The sequence below is a fragment of the Argiope bruennichi genome, chromosome X1, assembly GCF_947563725.1.
Source record: "Argiope bruennichi chromosome X1, qqArgBrue1.1, whole genome shotgun sequence".
Taxonomy (NCBI): Eukaryota; Metazoa; Arthropoda; class Arachnida; order Araneae; family Araneidae; genus Argiope; species Argiope bruennichi.
The window spans coordinates 14,319,484-14,340,447 of record NC_079162.1 but is presented as its reverse complement, the minus strand read 5'-3'; the positions used below and the strand labels follow the sequence as shown (position 1 = coordinate 14,340,447).

Below are 20,964 nucleotides of genomic sequence, written 5' to 3'. Positions count from 1 at the left end.
ATATTTATTGTACGTAAATAGTATGATATGAAGACGAAATGATTAAATTTCTAAGCAGTTTCAATGTTTACTGGGGTGCGAAATTTTTAAAAACAGCTGCCCTCCCCCCCTGCCAACCAACCCGGTTAAGCATGGAGTGGATTTGGGCTTGGATGACAGAAACGGATAACTTATTCCATGATGCTTCAAGTCTAGGCCACATATGTGAACCATATTTGCTGGAGAGGGGTATCAGGCCAGTCTCTCAGCAACCCTTGACCAGATGTTTTCAGTGGGTGGCAGATCTGGAAACCATGCAGGTCATGGCAACAATCGAATACCCTGTGTATCGAGGAAGGTCAGAATACGACATGCAGCATGTGATCTTTTATTATATTGTTGGAAGATGGCATTTGGCATGCCTCAAAGATAGGACACAATCACTGGATGTAAGATGTCAGAAATGTACCGATCTGCGTTCAAATTACCTGGCGCAGAACCCCTACGTCGATATCGAATGCAAATAGGCGACATGCGGTCTCATCGGAGCCTCCAGACACATATACAGCCATCAAAATACTGCACGCGGAATCGGGGTTCGTCTGGAAAGACGACATTGCGGCGCTCTTGTATCCAACTTTGTCATTTCGCACCCCAGAGTCGCCTTCTCTCTTTATTTCAAGGAAAGTTGAAGTAATAGTCACCGTGCTGATGTCCAAAACGCAAACTTCCTCGCACGTCCTGTTGCAAACGTCGTCGCTCTGTACGAGCGGATACTGGACGTTCTGCAAACATGACCATTTCCGGACTGTTTGCATGATGTGGTTGTACGGTTTTGTAGACCTCACAAGATGTCTGTCCTCTCGGGCGTTAGTCATGGGAGGGAGCTGAAATCCTGAATGCCATTCAGTGCGACCCTCAGCAACCCATTGATTAAATATTCGCATGACAGTGGTTGGATTTCGACCATTGCGTTGGGCGATATCACGGAACGATATTTTACACTGTCGATAGGTAACGATCGAATTCCGACACTTACTGGTAATCGAATTCCGACTATCATTGGTAAGCAATTCTTTTTCTTATTCGAAGCATAACACGATATTTCGAGCAAACTCCAGCCTTTCAAAGCGCTATCCGAATGAAAAATCCACTACACAATTTCTCTTTTATGCAGTGCTCCAGATGTCATTTCTCCTTCTGGCGTCGTCTAAATGCGCTGACATCATTTTCATATCCCACCTCTTCTTCCCCTCATGCGATTTTCACGTTCATCAGATCATTCCTTTCTGGTGTCCCAATTTTAATGGCTAGAAGTGTAATTACAATGTTAATGAAGATACGATCCACGGAGAAATAAGAAAGAAACGAATGTAATACGAAACATTTCATCTAATTTAATATGAACCACTAATGGAAGACAAATTTCAATTATCTTTCTCCTTTGGATTCTTTTGAGCATCTGAAAGGAACATTTCGTTTTCAGTGGGATAGAACATTTTTACATTGATGTAGACTTTTTAGAAACCCATTTTACATCATTATACTATAAAGCAAAAGGAAGCTGTACAAACATCACAAAAGCGTCCTAAAAACCTGTAAAAGATTTTATTCAATAAGTATAATTCATATACTTATTGAATTATACTTATTCAATAAGTATAATTCATAAGTATATCAATAATTCATGTATAAGATTTCATTCAACCTGTAAGAGATTTAATGTTTTCGCAAATCTTACTATCATTTTAAGAATTATTTAAAAGTGGAAGAATATGGTTTCGAGAAAAGTGAAGCCAAATTTTGGTGCTTTTCTCAATAATCCTTGTTAGTTTGGCTTGAAAATCAAAGTTTATTCTTGAATAAGGAAAGTCGTATGTAATTGAAATTTTATTCCAGGTGTTTGTCCTGTGCTGTGTAGTGGTCATGGACGTTACATTCATGGATCGTGCCGCTGTGAGTCTGGGTGGAAAGGAGCCGAGTGCAATGTAGAGACAACAGACTGCGAATTAGCGGATTGCAATGGAAGAGGCAAATGTGCTGATGGAATGTGCGTGTGCAATGTGGGTTACAAAGGAGATTTCTGTGAGCAAGGTAAGTGAACAGAAAATCTCTTCGAACTAAACATTAAAGAAAAACACAGAAATAGATTACACTCGGTTGTTTTACAATATTTCCTTTCATTTTATAGATTGTTTCAAATACGGATATCTGTAGTCATTGCCTAAAATTAGAAGCATGCATTCCTATTAAAATTTGCTGAAAATATAATTCAATATTTTCTTCTCCGCATTCTGCTCCTTCCTTTGTCTCTTGCAGCCTATTATAGCCCCACTGTAACGTAACTGTTGTAGAATTAATATGGCTTTGCAGTGATAACAATAAATATTCTAAAACATCCAGAAATTTCAAAACTTTAGAAATTCACAAATCATATAAATGACATGATTTAATACGAAAGGTCAGTTAAAAGAATATCAATAATTTCTATAAGTGTTTTGCATTCTATAAATTTTTATATCATCTGAAAATTTACAAAAAAATTTTTTAAAAGAAAGAGTCTTCGTTTGAAAATGCAATATATTCTCTCAATCATCTCATTTCAAAACTTATAGCTTATAATTAACAAAAATATTTCAGAAAATACGAATTATTTTTTTATGATTAGTTAAAATATATGCTGAGGAGAGGAGATACTAGAACACAAGTGTTATTTGATTCTTCATTGACGAGGTGGACCAGATAGTTGAATTATATTTCTCTGATATAATTTAATTATTTCTGCATCATTTCTCAGTGTCTCTTTATAAAATTATTTATTTCTGCATCATTTCTCAGTGTCTCTTTATAAAATTATTTATTTATCATTTTGAATGAATGTTTTGTAGAGTTTACAATCTAAAACATTTGTTAGAATGCCAGGAAATACATATATATAGGTTCTGCATTATATTATTTTATTTCAATAAATACCGACTTTGCATTTTAATTTTTTGTTAGATGAATAGTGAATATTTTGTTTTATTTTTAGAATTTCTGGTAAATATTACCAAAGAAATTTAGATAAATATTACCCTTAATATATTACCGGCATACTGAATAATTCTGAATGCTTCTGGACTCCTGGACTTGAATGTATCGTAATAAATTTATAATTATCGTAATAATAAAGTTCTGAAATTTTGTGTTTTCAGATAAACTGACTGTTTTATTATTTGTCTGGGAATGTTCTATATAAATCTACTTGTGTTGTCGTGTTTTCAGATAAACTGACTGTTTTATTATTTGTCTGGGAATATTCTATATAAATCTACTTGTGTTGTCTATTTCCGATAGTAGACATGTAAAAAATTTATAAAAATTTCACTTCTATCTTATTCTGGTTGACTAGATAGGGTTTTTTAGCTTAAGATGTACTGCAAAATATTTTGTAAGAATTGAAATTCAGTGTTATCCGCTTGACTGTTTAGTTTTATTTCATTTTAATTTCGTTTAGAATTTTACGAAAGGAATTATGAATGAAGTAAAATCAGTCAGATGCAAACAGAAATAAAAAATATTATTTTGCTTTATTTTTCTTGTTACCCTAAGTCATAGTATACAACATTCAATTCAAATAGTGTAGAACTCCTTTGTTCTACACTATTCTTTCAAAAAACTTCCAACTAAAGCTCTGCCTTTTGGAATGCGCATTCCTGTAAAGATCCACTATTAACTAGATATGACCCTCTTCAAAGTATAGCAGAAAAGGGAGCAGAAATGTTAATCCCGAATAACATAAGAAAATAAGAAGTCTATTTCAAGTTTTTATTCGATACATTTCAAATCCTAAGAAATAAAACAAACAATGCTTCGTTCTTTTTTTCTTTATATATTGTAGCTGTAGTGCGTTTTCAGCATCAGGTAAGGAAGAAAAATAAATAGAACAGTGCAATAAATGGAAGGAAGATAGATATTCTTTGGAAAAGGGGAGAGGCAGAAAAATATAACAAGTATGTACCCGCAAGTCATGAAGGCGAACTTCTCAGCTCGACCTACTATTGGATGTTATATTTTTTAGGTGGTTCACGTTTGTTTTGACAGTATCGAGTCTGATCTATACATGTTTAAATGTGTATGCGTGTGAAAATTTGGGGATCCTCTTTCGCCGAATATTAGGAATTCTTTCTTTCTCAGTTTGACTCTTTTCTGCTGACATTGGTTTATTCAAACTCTTTCAATATTTATAGTCCAGATGAAAATATTCGGTCATTGGCTGTTTGAAGAGAAAATCCATGAATTTGTATTCGCTTTGATTTAGCCGTTATCCAGCATCCATCTTAACCTTTTCTGACAACATATGGAAATAGAGATTACTTTCATCACTAAAATTGCTTTTTTTAAAATTTTGGATTACATTTGTCAAAAATCTTGAGAGATATCGTTAATCATTTATAAGGAACTGAGTGAAATCTCTTCAGAAATCCATTTTTTTTTTAAATCGGCCTTTTTCAGATATGCATTCATCGATTGGCTAATTTCTTCGTTGAAGAAAATTGAATCCTACACGGTATGGTATTTTATTTTCCAGTTGGAATAGAAAAAATCTACACAGATCGGTATAAAGGTTATGTTAATTTTGTAAAAAAAAAAATTGAATTAATTTTAAGTTCAAATTGCAAATAATTTGTTTAAAGTTCTCATATTAAAAATTTTTGAAGATAAAAATCTCACGAAATTTTTTTGATCCAAAGTTATTTTTAAAAAGGAAAAAATGCGCGATGTATGTTAGTAACATTTATGTTTTCTTATTATTTCGATAAAAATTTAATTATTCTGATGATGGGATTAAAATAAGCTAATAATTTTTGAATATACAATTTTCAAAATTTTATAATTCTTCATTCTATTTTTAAACAATATCATATCCAAAAAAATGATGTTATATTGTGTTCAAAATAAAAAAGTAAGTCTACTTATCTAAATTTTGATGTTAATCAAATAATAAAAAATATATATATTTCTTTCCTACATATAACTTTTCTTTGGCGTTTTTCAGCAACAAAATATTCTCTTCACGCGCATATTTGTTACAATTGTTTCCTTCAGGGAAACAATTTTGAATCGATATTCATGACTAATATTTACTTCATTATTGGCCGAAAGGAAGTATATGTTTGTCCTTCAAACGTAAATTAAAATAAAGGGTTTTGAATATTTTTGAAACCAGGCAATTTTTGCTTGAACCTTTCCAATCGTGGAAAGCTTCTAATTTGTTTTTCTGAATCTTATGTTTGTAAATGTTAATAAATAAATGTTCCTAATGTTAATAAATGACTACTTACACATATCTGGACAAAATCTTTCCAAATTATCATTTCGAAAATTATATTGGAACTAAATGAGTAAATTGAAATCAAACTGAAACGGGACGAAATGAATTCCTTCACATGTGTTAATAGTGAGGACATTATTTTTTATGTTTGAAATGTTCCGCTAAAACGGATAATGTTTACGTTTTATTGCTTAAAAAGCATTTCTTACAGCACTGAATATTTTTAATATAATATTTAAGTAAGCATCAGATGAACGAACATTTCTTATTTATTCTCGAAACATTTTCTTCCCAAGAGCTTTTGGTTAAAAAATAAGGCAACATTGTGAAATGCATTTTCAGTTAATTTGAAATGTCACTAAAACCGGTTTTTTTCACTCTATCATATGATCAAGTTTTCAAATTTTGTTCCTTTTAATTAAAATGCATTATTTTAATATGTTCAGAATGAAATTATCAGTTAATCAAATTATTTAAATAGCTTTTGGTTCCATATAAAGGCCATACAATTTGACAATAGATTTTTAACAATTGACTTTTAAATTTCATAATATTTATAGTAATGAATTAAAAATTAAAAAGTAGAAAATGATTCTTTTCTTTTTGGTATGATAAAAAGTGTGTTTTTATTAAATTTATGAAACCCTGGCTTTAAATGTGACTGATATTTAACCTCGCGATCAGATATCTCACACAAGATAGAATTCATTAAAAAAAATAAAGGCCACAGAGAACAAATAAAAATGCATGTTTTATTTCAGAAAAGGTAAAAATTGAGACCTGTGGAAAATGTCCGTAAACATTATAATAAAAAGAAGGAAGCTCTTCCAAACGTCTTTCTCATATCAAATCAACCTATTTCATTTTCGGTTACGCTGTGTCAAATATGTCCGTGTTACTGGAGCTGGTAAATAATTTTTTATCAAGCCATGAAAGCAGATCCAGAACAACTTTTTGTTGTGTTTACAAAATTCCTACTGAATTCTAAAATGATTATATGGTAGAGTAAAAAAAAAAAAATCGAAATTAAAGTCGAAAAAAATGCATTATTATGGTCACATACTTAAAAGGTTCTGTGGAAAATGAAAAATATCTCACAGAATGGTCTTAAATTTGATTTTTTTTAATTTTTTAAATAAATCAAAAGCATTTTTTTTTTGTTGTTTTTAGGCTCAATGACATATAATTTAGTGTGTTAATTAACAACAAACAAATTATATCTGTTTCATGCAAAGTTTAGATTTTTCCGGACTAGCAGTAAGATTAACAATTTTTCGAAAAAGAAAGATCTGTTATTTATGGTTTCATTAACTTCTAGTCTGCTTTTTTTAATAGTAAGTTTCTTGTAACTATATAAATAAAACTATGCCAAAAGTAAAACGTATTTACTCGACACATCTAATTTTTATTTTGTGTAACTAAATCTGTTTTTGGAGTTGTGCAAATAAAAAAACACAGAAAAAATATTACATATCTGAATTATACGTAATGAAATATCATAATTATATGAAATAAGAAGCACATTTTTAAAATTTTCTTCAAGAATGCAAAAATTAGAATGTTAATAATAAATAAAAAAAATATTATATACACATTTTTCAATTTTCAACGGATTCTTTAAATTAATATTGATTTGTTGGTTTTTAAGGATAATTAAAGTTTCACTTTGAAACGGTCATAAAAAGGAAAACTAATGGACCAAATGCTACCAAACTTGGAAATAGTTAAAAGGAGGTCTTGGAAATTTCATTTCCTCTAAAAAACGTTCAAACACTTACCACCAGGGAGGAGAATGGCGCTGCATGCAATATTTTTAAACAAAATAGGGCATGAAGACATCGGTTTAAAATCTGTTTAATCGTTTCTGAAATGTGTTACAAAGCATGTTCATTGTGGCGTCCACCGCTTTCTGAAAGCAAGTTAAATCGCATTACTACATTCTCAACAATACCTCTTAGCATATCAGGAGGAATTTTATGCACATGTCGATATATTGCATTTTTCAATTCCACCAAATTGTTTATTATTAATTACAAAAATTATCACCATAACCAGTGCTTTTGAGATAACCCCATAACCAGAAGTCACAGGGTTTGATGTCCTGTGACTGGGGTGGCCAGGAAATGAGGAAGTATTTGTCTATAATCCGTTCATTCTTGAAATATTGCTGAAGTAACTGTAAGACACATGTACCAACGTGCGTTGGGGCCCCATTTTCCATAAAACTTGTGGTGTCTAAAATACCACGTTGTTGGAGTATAATCATCAAGAAACGTCTTAACATTGATTCTAAGAGGTTCTAAGATTGTTGGTTCTCGGGGTATTCCTCTTAATGAACGATACCTTTGCAAACCATGCCATTCATTGCTATTGCATTATAATAGTACTTTAACGAGAAAAGCCCGGTCTTGCATGGTTAGAGACATTGTCGATTCGTAACACTGAGAACTTTGACAAACAGTCTCTTTTATCTGAAATATCAAATGACGTACAAAGCGTATCTGCATAAATCATTTGCTTCTTCCTGTCGTAATTCAATTAATTACAAGCCATTGCGGTTTTGCAAAACCCCACAAACAGTTTCTTTTCAGAAACGATGAAACACAGTTAAAACCGATGTCTTCATGACTTATTTTGTTTAACAATATTACATATAGCGCCATTACCCACTGGTAGTAAGTTTTAGTAAGTTTTTTGCAGGAAAAGAAAATTTCATGACCTCCTTTAAAATATTACCAAGTTTAAAATATCACCATTTCAAAGTGGAACTTTAATTATAATCGCCCTATATATTGCGGTACAGAATTTTAAAATTGCGAATAATTAATTTCCTGAAATGGCAGAAAACTACACTTAGGTTAAGTGATGCCGCTTCTTTGACTTCTTGGAGACGGGAAATAGAAAACTTCAGGTCAGCAGAAATCCTGGAAACATCTTTCATGTAAAATGACTGGCATTGGCAAATGGAATTTTATGTTTATATATTACATCTTTTGACCCAACCTGCATTTGAAAGAAATATGCATGTTTGTCATGAAATTTATGCTTCCTCGCGAATTATTGTCAAATGATATAAAATAATAATTTATGCACCACAAAACATTTTTAAGGTAGTACAACGCTTCAAAATCTTCGAAAATAAACTTAAGGCTGTTATTCAATCTACTCTATAAAGAAAAGCTTTTATGGTAAACCCAGAGCATTTTCTTTCGTACCTGTTGTTTGACATGAAAAGCTATTACATGTCTGACAAGCAAAAGGATGCAAAAATCTCTACTAACAGACTTAAGAGCAAAGAGGATCTTCAAACCACTCTAAGTTAATTTTGAGGCAAAGGACTCCATAAATCTTACTAATTCAGTTTCCAACAGTAATAGAAAAATCTCTCACAGCGAATGCTAACAAGTGTTAGAAATTATTGTTGAAACAGAGATTAGCGATATAAAAATTTCTTCGCACATACAAGCAATAGAAAGAAATGTGAAATAGATTACAGAAGCTACGTTTGGTATTTTAAAGAGAGATTTGTGGATTAGACTAGGATTGATGAACAGAAAATACGTTCCAACGTTTACACTTCACATTTACAACAACAATTATCCCTGAATAAACATGAAGTAAAATTTTATTTTCTGTAAAGATAAAATATGTAATATTTCTGAATGTTGAATAATATCTGTTCAATAAAATTCTTTATTGAAAAATAAAGATTTTTATTGAAATATATTTTTATTTTTTTACAAATTTATTTTTATTTATATTTAAAAAAATTTTTTAATAAAATTCTTTTTAATTTTTAATTTTATTTCTCTTGCTCAAAACAAAGGCTTGGTTTCGTAAAACAAGAAAATATGTTGGAACTGGTAAGAACATCTTAATTTATAACAGTATTTAAATTGTATAGCTGCAAGAAATTTGATAATGAAAAAGCAAACTAGATATAAATGACGTCATAAATAATAGACCTTCATTTTGCGAAAAAAATGATAATCTAGCTGCTAATATAGAGATCTAAATCTTGCGTTTTTTTCGCTGTTGATTAACATTCTAAACTTTAAATCCTTGCATTTAAAGACAAAAAAATTACATTCTATTTATTTTTTAAAAAATGGAAAAAAAAAGTTAAAATTTTTTTTTGATTTTAAAAAACCCATTCTAGGAGACCTAAATAGTTTTCAATATTTAAAAAATTTTTAATGTATGTGAACTTTTTGTATAGATTTTTTTTGGTAAATATGTTACCTTAGTGATAACTTTTTATCGAATTCGAATTCTGAATTTTGAAAAAAAAATTTTGTGGTACATCCTATTATACAATTAAAATAGTTCGCTAAGCAATCTGTGTTCATTAACGCATTTGAAACGATCGGTTGCTTCAGAGATGTTCTTTACATGAGAAACAAATCCTTTTAATATTTCTAACCAAAAATATGTTGTAATATCATCATGAAATTGTTCTCCATGTAAATAAATTGATGACACACCATATGTGTTTCAAACAAATTTATTACGATGAACTGATTATAGATTTTTTAAAAAAATTATTTTTAAAATGAGGGAAAATTTATTCAAACTCATAAGACTTAAATTTCGTCTTCAAATGAACATTATGATTTCTATAAAATTTTACGTCGAATTTAATTCTGTGTGATAACTCGAACATACAAAATGCTTACATTTTAGATTGTGAAAAGACTGTTGCACCGCCTACCGCCTTTCACCTGTACTCAAATAGTCAAACAAATTTCTTGTATCAAAACATTTTAATTTGCAGTAAAAATTCACAAGTTTAAATATGAGAAGTATCATGCTTGTACTGTTCAAAATTCAATCGTAATGGCATGGAATATAACTATATAATAACATGAATCGTAGATGCGACTATTTTTTTTTCTTTTTTTTAATTAGAAAGTCCTATTTTAAAATCTAACAATTATTTTAATCGAAATATTCTGTAGAGAATTAATTTATTAAACCGAAGAATCTTCAAGATACAAGATTTCCTTTCTAATCATTAAATAAGTATGGATTCTGAATATGATAATGGGAACATTTATAAATTCTTTTCTATTTCTGGTGCTAATTAATGTTTAATGATTTTTGAAATTCTATTTCTGGAAGGTATACCAACCAGTGTATCATTTGAACATTTCTTTATTTCAACAGATAAAAAATACCATTACTGAAATGTACGAAGGTGCAGATTAAATTTTCCTTAAAAATCCTGTTTTATTTTATTTTCAGTCATCTTAATGAATTATTTCCTACTTTTGTATAATATAAATGTACAGAATTTTATAGAAATAAAAAAATTTGCAGTAATGATAACACATGATTTAGAAATGTTTAAAGCCCTAAAATTTCTTAATTAAAATTATAACTTCCACTTCAGATAATAAAAAAAACTATCCGAATTTCGATTTATTATTATATTGATTTAATTTAAAATGAAAAATAATTCCATAACATAAGCGTTCCTGCAAAGAAATTGATGAAAGCAAATTTAACAAAAACGCTGATGAAAATTCTAAATTTATGAGATCTAAACATTACAGAACTACACCTAACAAACCAAAGATCAGTATCAAACCTAAAGATGAAATTAACACTACTGAAATAGAAAGTAAAGAAAATTTGATGTAATCTAAATTTAATAGCATTTCGTTTCAATTATAAAGTTTTCGGGCGGAAATGAAACGTTTGTGAAACTAAAGAAGAAAAATGCTTGAAGGGGGCAATGATCTTTCTAAAACACATCAGAATATGAACACTTAAATGTTATAAATTTTTTTTAATTCTTCCGAAAATTTATGGACGAATATTTTTAAATTTATTAAATTCTTATTTATTTCCTATTTAATTAATACAATAAATAAAAAAAATTGATAAGAAAGGGCATTCTTAAAAAGATAAGAAAAATTTCAAATTTGGCACAAGTAAATATTGGACATTCTAATCTAGGAAACCAGTCAATCAAATAATCTTTAGGGATATTTAGAATACCCTAAATCTGGTAAATGGTGTGAATTTCAAAGTGATGCATTTGTTATAAATGATCCATTCTTAATTTCCGATTTTATAATTGTTTACAATAATGGCTTCAGGAAAAAGTGGTAGAACTGAAGAGTAATACTTTTATTTTTGATTAATGCGATAAACTTTGTTATAGAAGATTGGTGCACGTACAATATAAAAGTACTATCGATAGATTTTTGTCTCTTTTGAAAAAATTAATAAAATAAAATGATTAATGTGGAAATGAATAACTGTCTGACAAACGAATTACTTTATCCACTCTGAGATGTTTACCTTTTATTGAAAAGGAATCATTACCTAAAAAATAGTGCGTAGGAGTACATCAGAATTTTGTTTCCTAGCTATTTGAATTGACAAGAATGATGAATTAAATAATTATTCAAATTCATGCATTGGTTACTATAAAATTAACCATAATCAATCATAAAATTAATCATGATTTGCTACTATTTTCAGTGATCATTGCAATTTGCTAATGTTAGATTTAAAAAAAACATTTTCACTCACGTCAATGTTGAAGAAAGCAGTTAATGGTACCTTTCACAAAGGATACTAGTCAATGTTAGTTTAATGAAAGGAATTTCCCAATTTTTTGGAAAGTTCTATTTCTAATGTATTTCGGGAGAATGATAAAAATTGTTCTAATTTATAGGAAATGCTGAGTCATTCTTTCTAAAGATGAGGCTCAAGGAATTGAAAGAAAAATTCAAGTTTTGCTGACAGAAGAGATTAGAGTTAAATATTAAAAAGTGACAACTTGAAATGGAATTTTGGAGCAATAAAGTTAAACATATTATACTTCCCCTTTAAAATTTGTCATCATTTCCCCAGAACTCAAACGTATTAAAAGATGCTAATAATTATTTTGAACTAATCGAGTAGTTCAAGAAAACACTATTCATTAATAGTTAGCCATCAAACAATATATTAAAGAATAACCATAATACGTGTTTCTGTTTGAAAGAACGGCGCTATTTAAGTAATAAACCTGTATTAAACTTATATAACACTTTAAGTAAAATATAAGTGTATACTAAACGTTAATATAAAAGTTTTTAAATGATACTTACATCAAAAATCAAATGATGATAATCATTTGCAGCTTGTGTGTTGTATGAGTCATCTGAGACGAAATGTAAATATTCAGGATAAAAGCTTGAATGTATGACTACAAGAAAAACACTTAAAAGGTTTAGGTCCTATGTACTTAACATATCATTTAAAATTACCATAGATTGTGGCGCATATGTGCGGACGATAAATAAGAAAGGCATTTCAGAGAAAATGTACCTCTAATGTTAGTAGAATATTTGTACATGATAGAACATACATACAACATGTAAATGCAGAAATTCCGTTTGCATGATTCTCCAATATAGTTTGGCGCTACAGGGTTCAAAGGCAACAAAATTCAGATGACTAAAACCCTAAAAGGTCTTTTGAAAACTAATTACCAATATGGAGAGTACATAATTCAATCATTTCCCTGAATCTTCTCTCATTTTCTCATATTTCAAGTACTAATGGGATGATGAAACAGCAAGAAATCTGGCAATAGCCATATTACATGGGCATGATTTTAATAGGCAATATTTATTCTTGCAGCTTAAAATAGCTTAATCTTTTAAAAGTTCGAAAAAATTAAGCGAATGCAATTCTGATGGGTGATAGTAATGAATGCAAAATTTTCATTTGGAAGATGATTGCCCACAAAATTAGGGGAAGAAAATATTTTTTAACGGGTGTTCATGGTTCTAGGCGAATGGATTGGGGAACTCAAAGGAATTAGTTAACAAATAGGGCCTTTGAATGTATGCTCTTAAGTGCCGAAACATCATTTGATAATGTAAAAAAAAGGGAACTAATTTATATAATTAAAAAATCAATTAATCCCTGCATGAATTTATGTCGAAAATACCGGTTAATATTGATTTTGATACAACTGTAAAATAAAACAATCAGGTATTGGATATATCTGTGGATATATTAATCCCATATATCCACAGTTTAATTAATGTAAAGATGAAACATGGGCATTTATTTGAATCAATATCAAATAAAAAAAATTGAAAAGAATTCGTTGTAATGTAGTGATTTTTTCAAGTAATAGTAAAGCAACATCATGCACTACTTCATTCGTTTTTATAAAATTTGAAGGATCTTTATATCTTTCAACTTTTGATTTATAAAGATCGTAATCGTTTAGTATAATATTAAAAAATTAAATCGAAAGGGTCTGATGATATATAAATCCTATATATGGGTATCTACTTTATCAGCAAGCATAGCAATATTTTGTTTAATCTAAATCAAAAATGCCTTCCCCAGTAGCTCGCAAAAAGGTAGGGTCAAAACAGAAAAGATTATCGTACAATAAATTTATAAATATTTGTCTCTATAAAAATTTGCTCTCTGTAAGTGCATAACCTAAGGGGTCGTTGTCATGTTTAAGTTTGCACAAATTTATCTTCACTGTTCTAAATCTTAACCGCTTCCATCAAATAATTTTTAAGATATATATAAAGCAATAAATAAAAAACCTTTAGAACAGCATGATTTTTTGAGGACCATTTGAACTTCAGAAGAGTATTCTCACTCAGTAACAAAAACAAAATCGCTAAAATTGAACAGAAAACAAACCACGTATTTCAAGTTTGCTTTATATTAAGATATGTTTTTTTCCTTTAGAAGTAATTGTAAAGACGCGGAAAAAATCGATACATGTAATAAACTCTACTTCGCTTTCATTTTTGGGAATAAATAGGAGCCGATTAAAGATTTTGAAATGATTTATGAGGTCTTTAACTCATAAATCATTTCAAACTAACTAAACTTAAATTCTAAATAGCACAGAAGCTAAATCCTGTACAAAGAACGAATTTATATATTGTTAAATGTGTGAATACATAAAATCATTGAATAAAATTCAAGAGCAATTCTTTATTTATGGATAACGCAGTGCCACTAATCTGACAAAAGTACTTGTTTTAAAAAATGGAACAAAGGCTTAAAAATATGTCAGTAAATCAATGAGTCTTATTTAATACTCTTTTAGGCAAAAATGGTTATTAAAAGAATTCTTAAAAATGGTTTAAAACGTCTTTGGGTAGAGCATAGAAAATCAGCAGCATTTTGCTGTTTGTTTCAATTATAAAGGAATGTTTCAGGAAATAGATATGTCTTTATTTTTGAATTAAATTTATTTTATTGATATTAATAGCTAAACTTATTCAATATTTCTGATTATTTTAAATGATTTGCCCCTTAAATTACTGTTAAACTATTATTTATTTATTGTTTGTAATAAAATAGTGCATTTCATATTTGAAATGCATAAAAGTATGCATTTCAAATTTTTATTTTGTCAAGTATTCATTGACCCCAATAGGAAAAAAATCAATTTTCTCAGAGCAAAGTTATCTTATTAACTACTAAAGGGGAAATTTGAATGAATGAAAATATTGATAGAGAATCTTATTTGCTACGTTTGTATAGATTAAAAGTCCCCCCACCCCGTGTATATCTCACGATATTTTGAAACAATTTGTCCAAAATTTACATAAAGAGAATTCAAAATTAATTAAGAGACAAAAAAGTGGGGATTGCAATTGGAAAATTTGATGCAAATCTAAGTATGTAGGTGGCCCTTATGTGAATGCAGTTTGCATATTTTTAACGAGGACGTACCTCCAGGTTGAAATCAGCTTTTATAGATTACGGGCAATAAGAGAGATCCCGATACTGCACAAATATATTATATCTCAACTGTCATTATGTAAATGAATTCATTCTTATTGTGTTTACACTTGAAAGGGTTTTTTTTTTACTTAGTTACTTGGATCCAAAATGTTATACTCCTTCTAAGCAATCACTGCTAAATCTCTCGTCATTATGCATTAAATTCTAGCTTTATTTGTAACTAAAGTTTTAATTCATTTATGGGTAAGACAAAATTTTCTTCATACGCACGTTAGGAAAAAAACTGAATTATTAAATAGTTAAAGAATTCTTTTAAGTTGTTCAATCAGGTTTTGCAACACAATTGCTATTTAAATAATAGATTGTCAGTATTTTATCTACATTAAATGCAATTTTATCAACTTTAATAATTATTCCGTTTATTACAAGTTTTAATGAAATGCTATTAAAAATATTTAATTTTAATTTCTTAAAATTACAATTTGCTAATTCTTATTTCCGAAGCTTTTTCTACGATCTAAATATATCTCAAAATAATTCAATCTAGAATGAGTTAGAACCAAAGGAGATTCTCCAAAATATCGATGAAACATAGAAAGAAAATATAAAAAAGGAATATTTTCAAAAGCATATAATATTAATTGGTTACTCTTCGCAGGGGCAGAACACAACATAAATAATGTTTCCAAAGTACAACCTACCCCTACACTTCCTTAATGACCAGGCAGTAAATGATCTGGAAAACGCCCTTTTCGGTCAAATTTAGTTCTTTTCTCCCGTGCTTGGATCTGTGATGCCCATGCTCTCCTCTTCCATATTTTTTTCTTTTTTTTTTTAATTCTCTTTAAGCTTTACGAAGCCTTTATTAATACTCACATTAGGTAATATTCTTCAGGAAATGATGGTAAGAAAGAACAACAATATAAAAGGCCTCACAATGCATTGCGAAATAATATTTCACTAAATAGAAATTATTAAAATTTGAAGATTAGAATGAATAAAAAGTAATACTCTCTTTTAAAAATCTACGGCCTTTCAGATTTTTTTCTTTTTAATCGAAATAATCTTCTTTTTAATCAATATAAAATTAATGGTGTAACTGAGACGCATGCAAACTCTTTTAATTGCACAACGTGAAATAGAAAGTAGTAATATTTTTCTAGACATGGAAGCTTTATTAGAATTATTTTACCGTAAAATGTCACAATGCAAAATTTTTTGCTGGAGAAAAAAATGTAGCAACAGGAAATACACGCATGAGAATAGAGACAGTTTCATATTTAAATTGCATGGATCAAATGTAAATTTGATAGCATGAAAATAAATTACTTTAGTTTAAAAAATGACTCGGACTGAATCATTTCTATTAATTTTTGTCGTTCTTATAATGCTTAGAATGAAGGTAGAATTTATTTATTAACAGTCGTAGATGTTGATAGTATTCATTTTGTGTTAATCGGAGAAATAAAATTAATTCGCTTAAGTTATTCAAACTTGTAAATACAGAGAATGTCTCAACGTAGACAAAGTTGACACGAAGGAACATTTTTGGGAAAGAAGTTATATTTTCTTATTTTCCAAATCAATAATTTGTAGTTTGATTTCATCTGAAACAAGATATGGGAAGAGAAAAACAGACCTATTCAGAAACTTTCTGTAAATTATGGGAGATATACTGTTGAAAATTAGCACAATGAAGAGATTCAAAATATTATTTGCTTGCAGATATTTAGTATTAATATGAATAATTTATAGAAATGTAAGATTTCAAATACTGAATACCTAGATAATGTTTTTCAATACCTTTCTCTAATTATTATATTAATAAATCGATCTAAAATAATTGCATGTTCTTTAAAAGAAAATGCCAAACTGGGTACGTTTGTGTCTGTATGTTTGTGGGTATTTTACTCATTATAAAGCAGGTGTGTATCCCTAATAAATAGTAAATAAACTAATAAATTCTAGCCAATGTTCCTTGAAAACTCCAAATAACAATTTTATTTAACAACAAACATTTTAATAATCATCTTGCAGAGGATAGGAGATGATATAATAGAGTTTCTTAGCAAGTATAACCCGAAATTAAATCGATTTATTTAAATAATTGTTCAATTGATTCTCCAATAACACCTTTAGCCTCTCCATTTGTTACTGTTACTCCACTTTTACTCCATTTGTTACCACACCTGTTAACTAACTCTATTAGCTCTATTTTTTTAATACTCGTTATAAAATAATCTTCATGAAAAGACATTAAATTTAATGTACCAAATTGAATATAGTAGATGAGCTAGTTACTACATGTATTGCAGATTTAATTTGTTACAATATGCAGTAGCCCTTAAAAATGACTTTACATTATTGAAAAAAATAAGTAGTATTATAAGAATATAAGATAAAAAATTTCGTATGATGGATTAACAATGTAATACATCTAAAACGAAAAAAGAAGCGAATGAAAATGCGGTCGATAAATCTAAAAAAAAAAAGAAAAAGAAATAAAAAAAAATCATTACTGGCAAGAAGTTTGTCCTTTGAGGTGTAATTACTGCGCCATTTGCTGAATGTAAAATACTTGATTCCACAAAATTTACAGTCCTCGTTGGTCAGTAGTGATATCATTAAAACGATTATCAGTGACTAGGTATTGCAATACCGGTATACCGGGATACCGAATACCGGTATTTTGAGCCATTTGTACAATTTTGTAATACCGGTATTCACAAGTTTAAATACCGGTTTTTCGGTATTTACTAGAAATTTTTAAAATTGTCTCCACTATACGTTCAGGGATCGCCAACATAGCAAAATAGTATGCGTTTTTGTTTTTACGCCTCCCTAACGGGCGAAATTAATTAGCTAATTAATGGGTTAATCAATTGTTTAAATCTAAATTAGCGAAACATGGATTTTCCCTGAACGAAAATATTGTATCCATAACGACTGATGGAGCAACAGTTATGAAAAAAGTTGGAAAGTTGATTGGTGCATATCAGCAACGTGCTATATGCACCAATCAACACCATCAGCAATTGTGCTATGGACATGGAATTCACTTAGGAGTAATAGATGTATTATACCAAAAAAATAAAGAACAGAAGAACCCAAATACTGTGGATATAGAAGCTTCAGATTCCAACTTTGAAGAGAGTGAGAGTGATATTGACAATGAAGATAATGACAATGTAATTGTTGAAGAAGATATTGCTAATGAGGATGAAATATTAACCCATCAAGAATTACTTCCTATAATTTATAAAGTTCGAAAAATTGTTAAGATATTTAAACGTTTCCCTATAAAAAATGATATATTACTAAAATATATACTAACTGAAAATAAAACCGAATATATGTTAATATTAGATTATAAAACACGTTGGAACAATTTACTCCTAATGATGGAACGATTTTTGAAACTGAGAAATCCAATCCAAAAAGCAATAATAGACTTAAAACTGTAAATTAATTTTTCAGATAGTGAATTCGACTTTATATCCAGAACTATATCAGCTCTACTTCCAATAAAACTGACAATTGAGGCATTATGTCGAAGAGATTCTAATTTCTTAACAGCTGATGCAACAGTAAATTTCATGTTGCAGTCTATGAAAGAGCAGCACACGTCACTATCTGAAGAATTATATATTACATTGAAAAATTGCACATAAGAAAGGCATACCGAAATAGAAAATGTTTTATGGTATTTACATAATTATAATGATTTTAAAAATGAAAATGAAAAAGAAAAGAAAATAACCAATTCAAATGTGATTCAGTTTAGAGTAATTTTTTTACCCACAAACCTATCCACATTCAGAAGAATTCGGTTCAGTTATCGAAGATTATGATGTCACTAATGTCGATAGTGAAAAGGAATTATCTTGAACAAAAATTAGAATTAGCGAGAAATAAAAAAAAAATTCAATGAACCAAAATACAATACAGAAATCAGCTATATCCAAAACCATCCGACGAGAAATCGATTTATTTGAAGATGAGGGACTTAGAAGTAAATACTTGAAAAAAGTATATCACGCATTGCTAACAGTACCACCCACTAGAGTAGATGCCGAAAGAGCGTTTTCGACAGCTGGTAATTTTTAAACAAAATTACTTTTCAGGTTTAATGACAGTTGAATTGATTCATTATGTTTTTTAAGATCACATTTCAAAAATTTGTAATAGTACCACAGACTAAATAGTGATATTTACACTTTTTTTGTGATTTAAATAAATAAGATGTCCCTTTACTTCTTTTTTTGGATTCTTTATATACTGTTATAATTTATAAGTTACAATTTTTTTGTGATATTTACACTCTTTAATAAATCTGGCAAAAAAAAAAAAAAGAAACACCTGAGTTTTCCTTTTTTTTATAAAATTTCCAATACCGGTATTAAAACCGGTATCCCGGTATTAAGATTTAAAAAATACCGAATACCGGTATTGAAATTTTGGTCCGGTATTGCAATCCCTATCAGTGACATTTTGGAAATAAGCAGTTCGAAGTATAGCAGAATAACTCATACTTATTTATCAAAAATGATGTCATCAAAAATATGGCTGATTGATAAACTGTTTTCGAGTTACGCGATGTTTTGATGAAACACCAGAAGGACTTCTATTTCGGGTCACACCTCTTAACTTCCAAATGTAGCCAGAAAGTGAGGCCAACAGCTGATCCAGCATACTACTCTTCAAACTTCCGTGCTATATCAGTGGACGCTTCATAATCTGAATTCAAATAAAATGCTGAAGAGAAAATTATAGTCAGGATTATAAATTTATTTACTCTGTGGGTTTAAATCAACTCAAGAATAAGTTACATATTAGTGAATGGGCAGAGACATTTCCACAATCAGATATTATTAATGAAGTGATAGTTGAGTCATTCTTGACATCATTATGTGTTTAAGTAATAGGATATGCCCTTGAAGCAACTACATTTGTAGTTCCTATTAGGACTGACTGTGAAAATGAATGTAGGCAATTTTGTCCATAGATGACAACGCTGAAGGAAACATCAACAACATAAATGTAAATCAAAACAGCACACATCACAAACATTAAACTCTTTTTTCTTTAGCCATATTTTCAACAAAAAAAAATCGTTTCAGCTTTTTCTCTCTTACATCTGTTGCCACTCCCGAACAGACAAATTTGCCTCTCATGGGGTGTGATCGTAAAGCAGCATTCTCCCCACCTTGAGTTTGGAGATACAAACACAAAAACAGTAAATATAAAGATAATATATGCATACAATCTGAGATGACAAAGTGCAAATAACACTACAAATATTTCAAAATATTGTAATGCAAATTTTAATAAATATTTTAGAGTTCAAATGTAGAAAGTTCAAAAGTCTGTTCAAAAGTTAATACATCCAGTCTTTTAACTGGTTTTATTTCTCGTCCTGAGCGAGTCACAGGAACAGTTTCATTAGCTCAGGATATTCAATAACCAATTCGGAACATTCTGAGTTTCCGATACGACTTGCTCGTAGTTTGGTATCAATTCCAAAGGGTGCAGTCGTTGGATTGGTCTGAGTATGTCTTTGGATTAGTCTTACTCCCTTTTCAGTTCGCAGTTTTACAAGTCTGATTATTCCATCCTTTCCTGGAAAGAGTTACAGTAATCTCCTTAGCAGCCATTGCAGCCGTTTTTTTATCATCTGTACCAATTAACATTATGTCGCATTTACTTTATCTGCTCTTTTGGTAACTGAAGAACGAAGGAAACCCAGATACTCCCTTTTAAACCAAATCGGGAACATCATTTAATGGAATATCCTGAAGAAACATTGAGGTAGTCAAGGTTTTCAACTCTTGTTCCTCGGATATGTAATTAATAAGCTATGTAAGTTAATGTGTAAGTTCATGTTCTGCTATTCATGGCAGATTCACACTCATGACAGTCTGCAATTCCTCGTAAGA

General features: G+C 29.6%; 1 protein-coding gene across 5 annotated transcripts in view; it reads left to right on the top strand.

Annotated features, from left to right (window-relative positions):
- Positions 1–20,964, top strand: part of LOC129958537 (teneurin-m-like) — a 416,933-nt gene that overhangs the window by 271,354 nt on the left and 124,615 nt on the right. For all 5 annotated transcript variants that reach the window (XM_056071080.1, XM_056071079.1, XM_056071076.1 and 2 more), the window contains one exon: positions 1,879–2,073. In XM_056071080.1, coding sequence (XP_055927055.1) covers positions 1,879–2,073 — 195 coding nt within the window. The remainder of the gene's footprint in view (positions 1–1,878; positions 2,074–20,964) is intronic.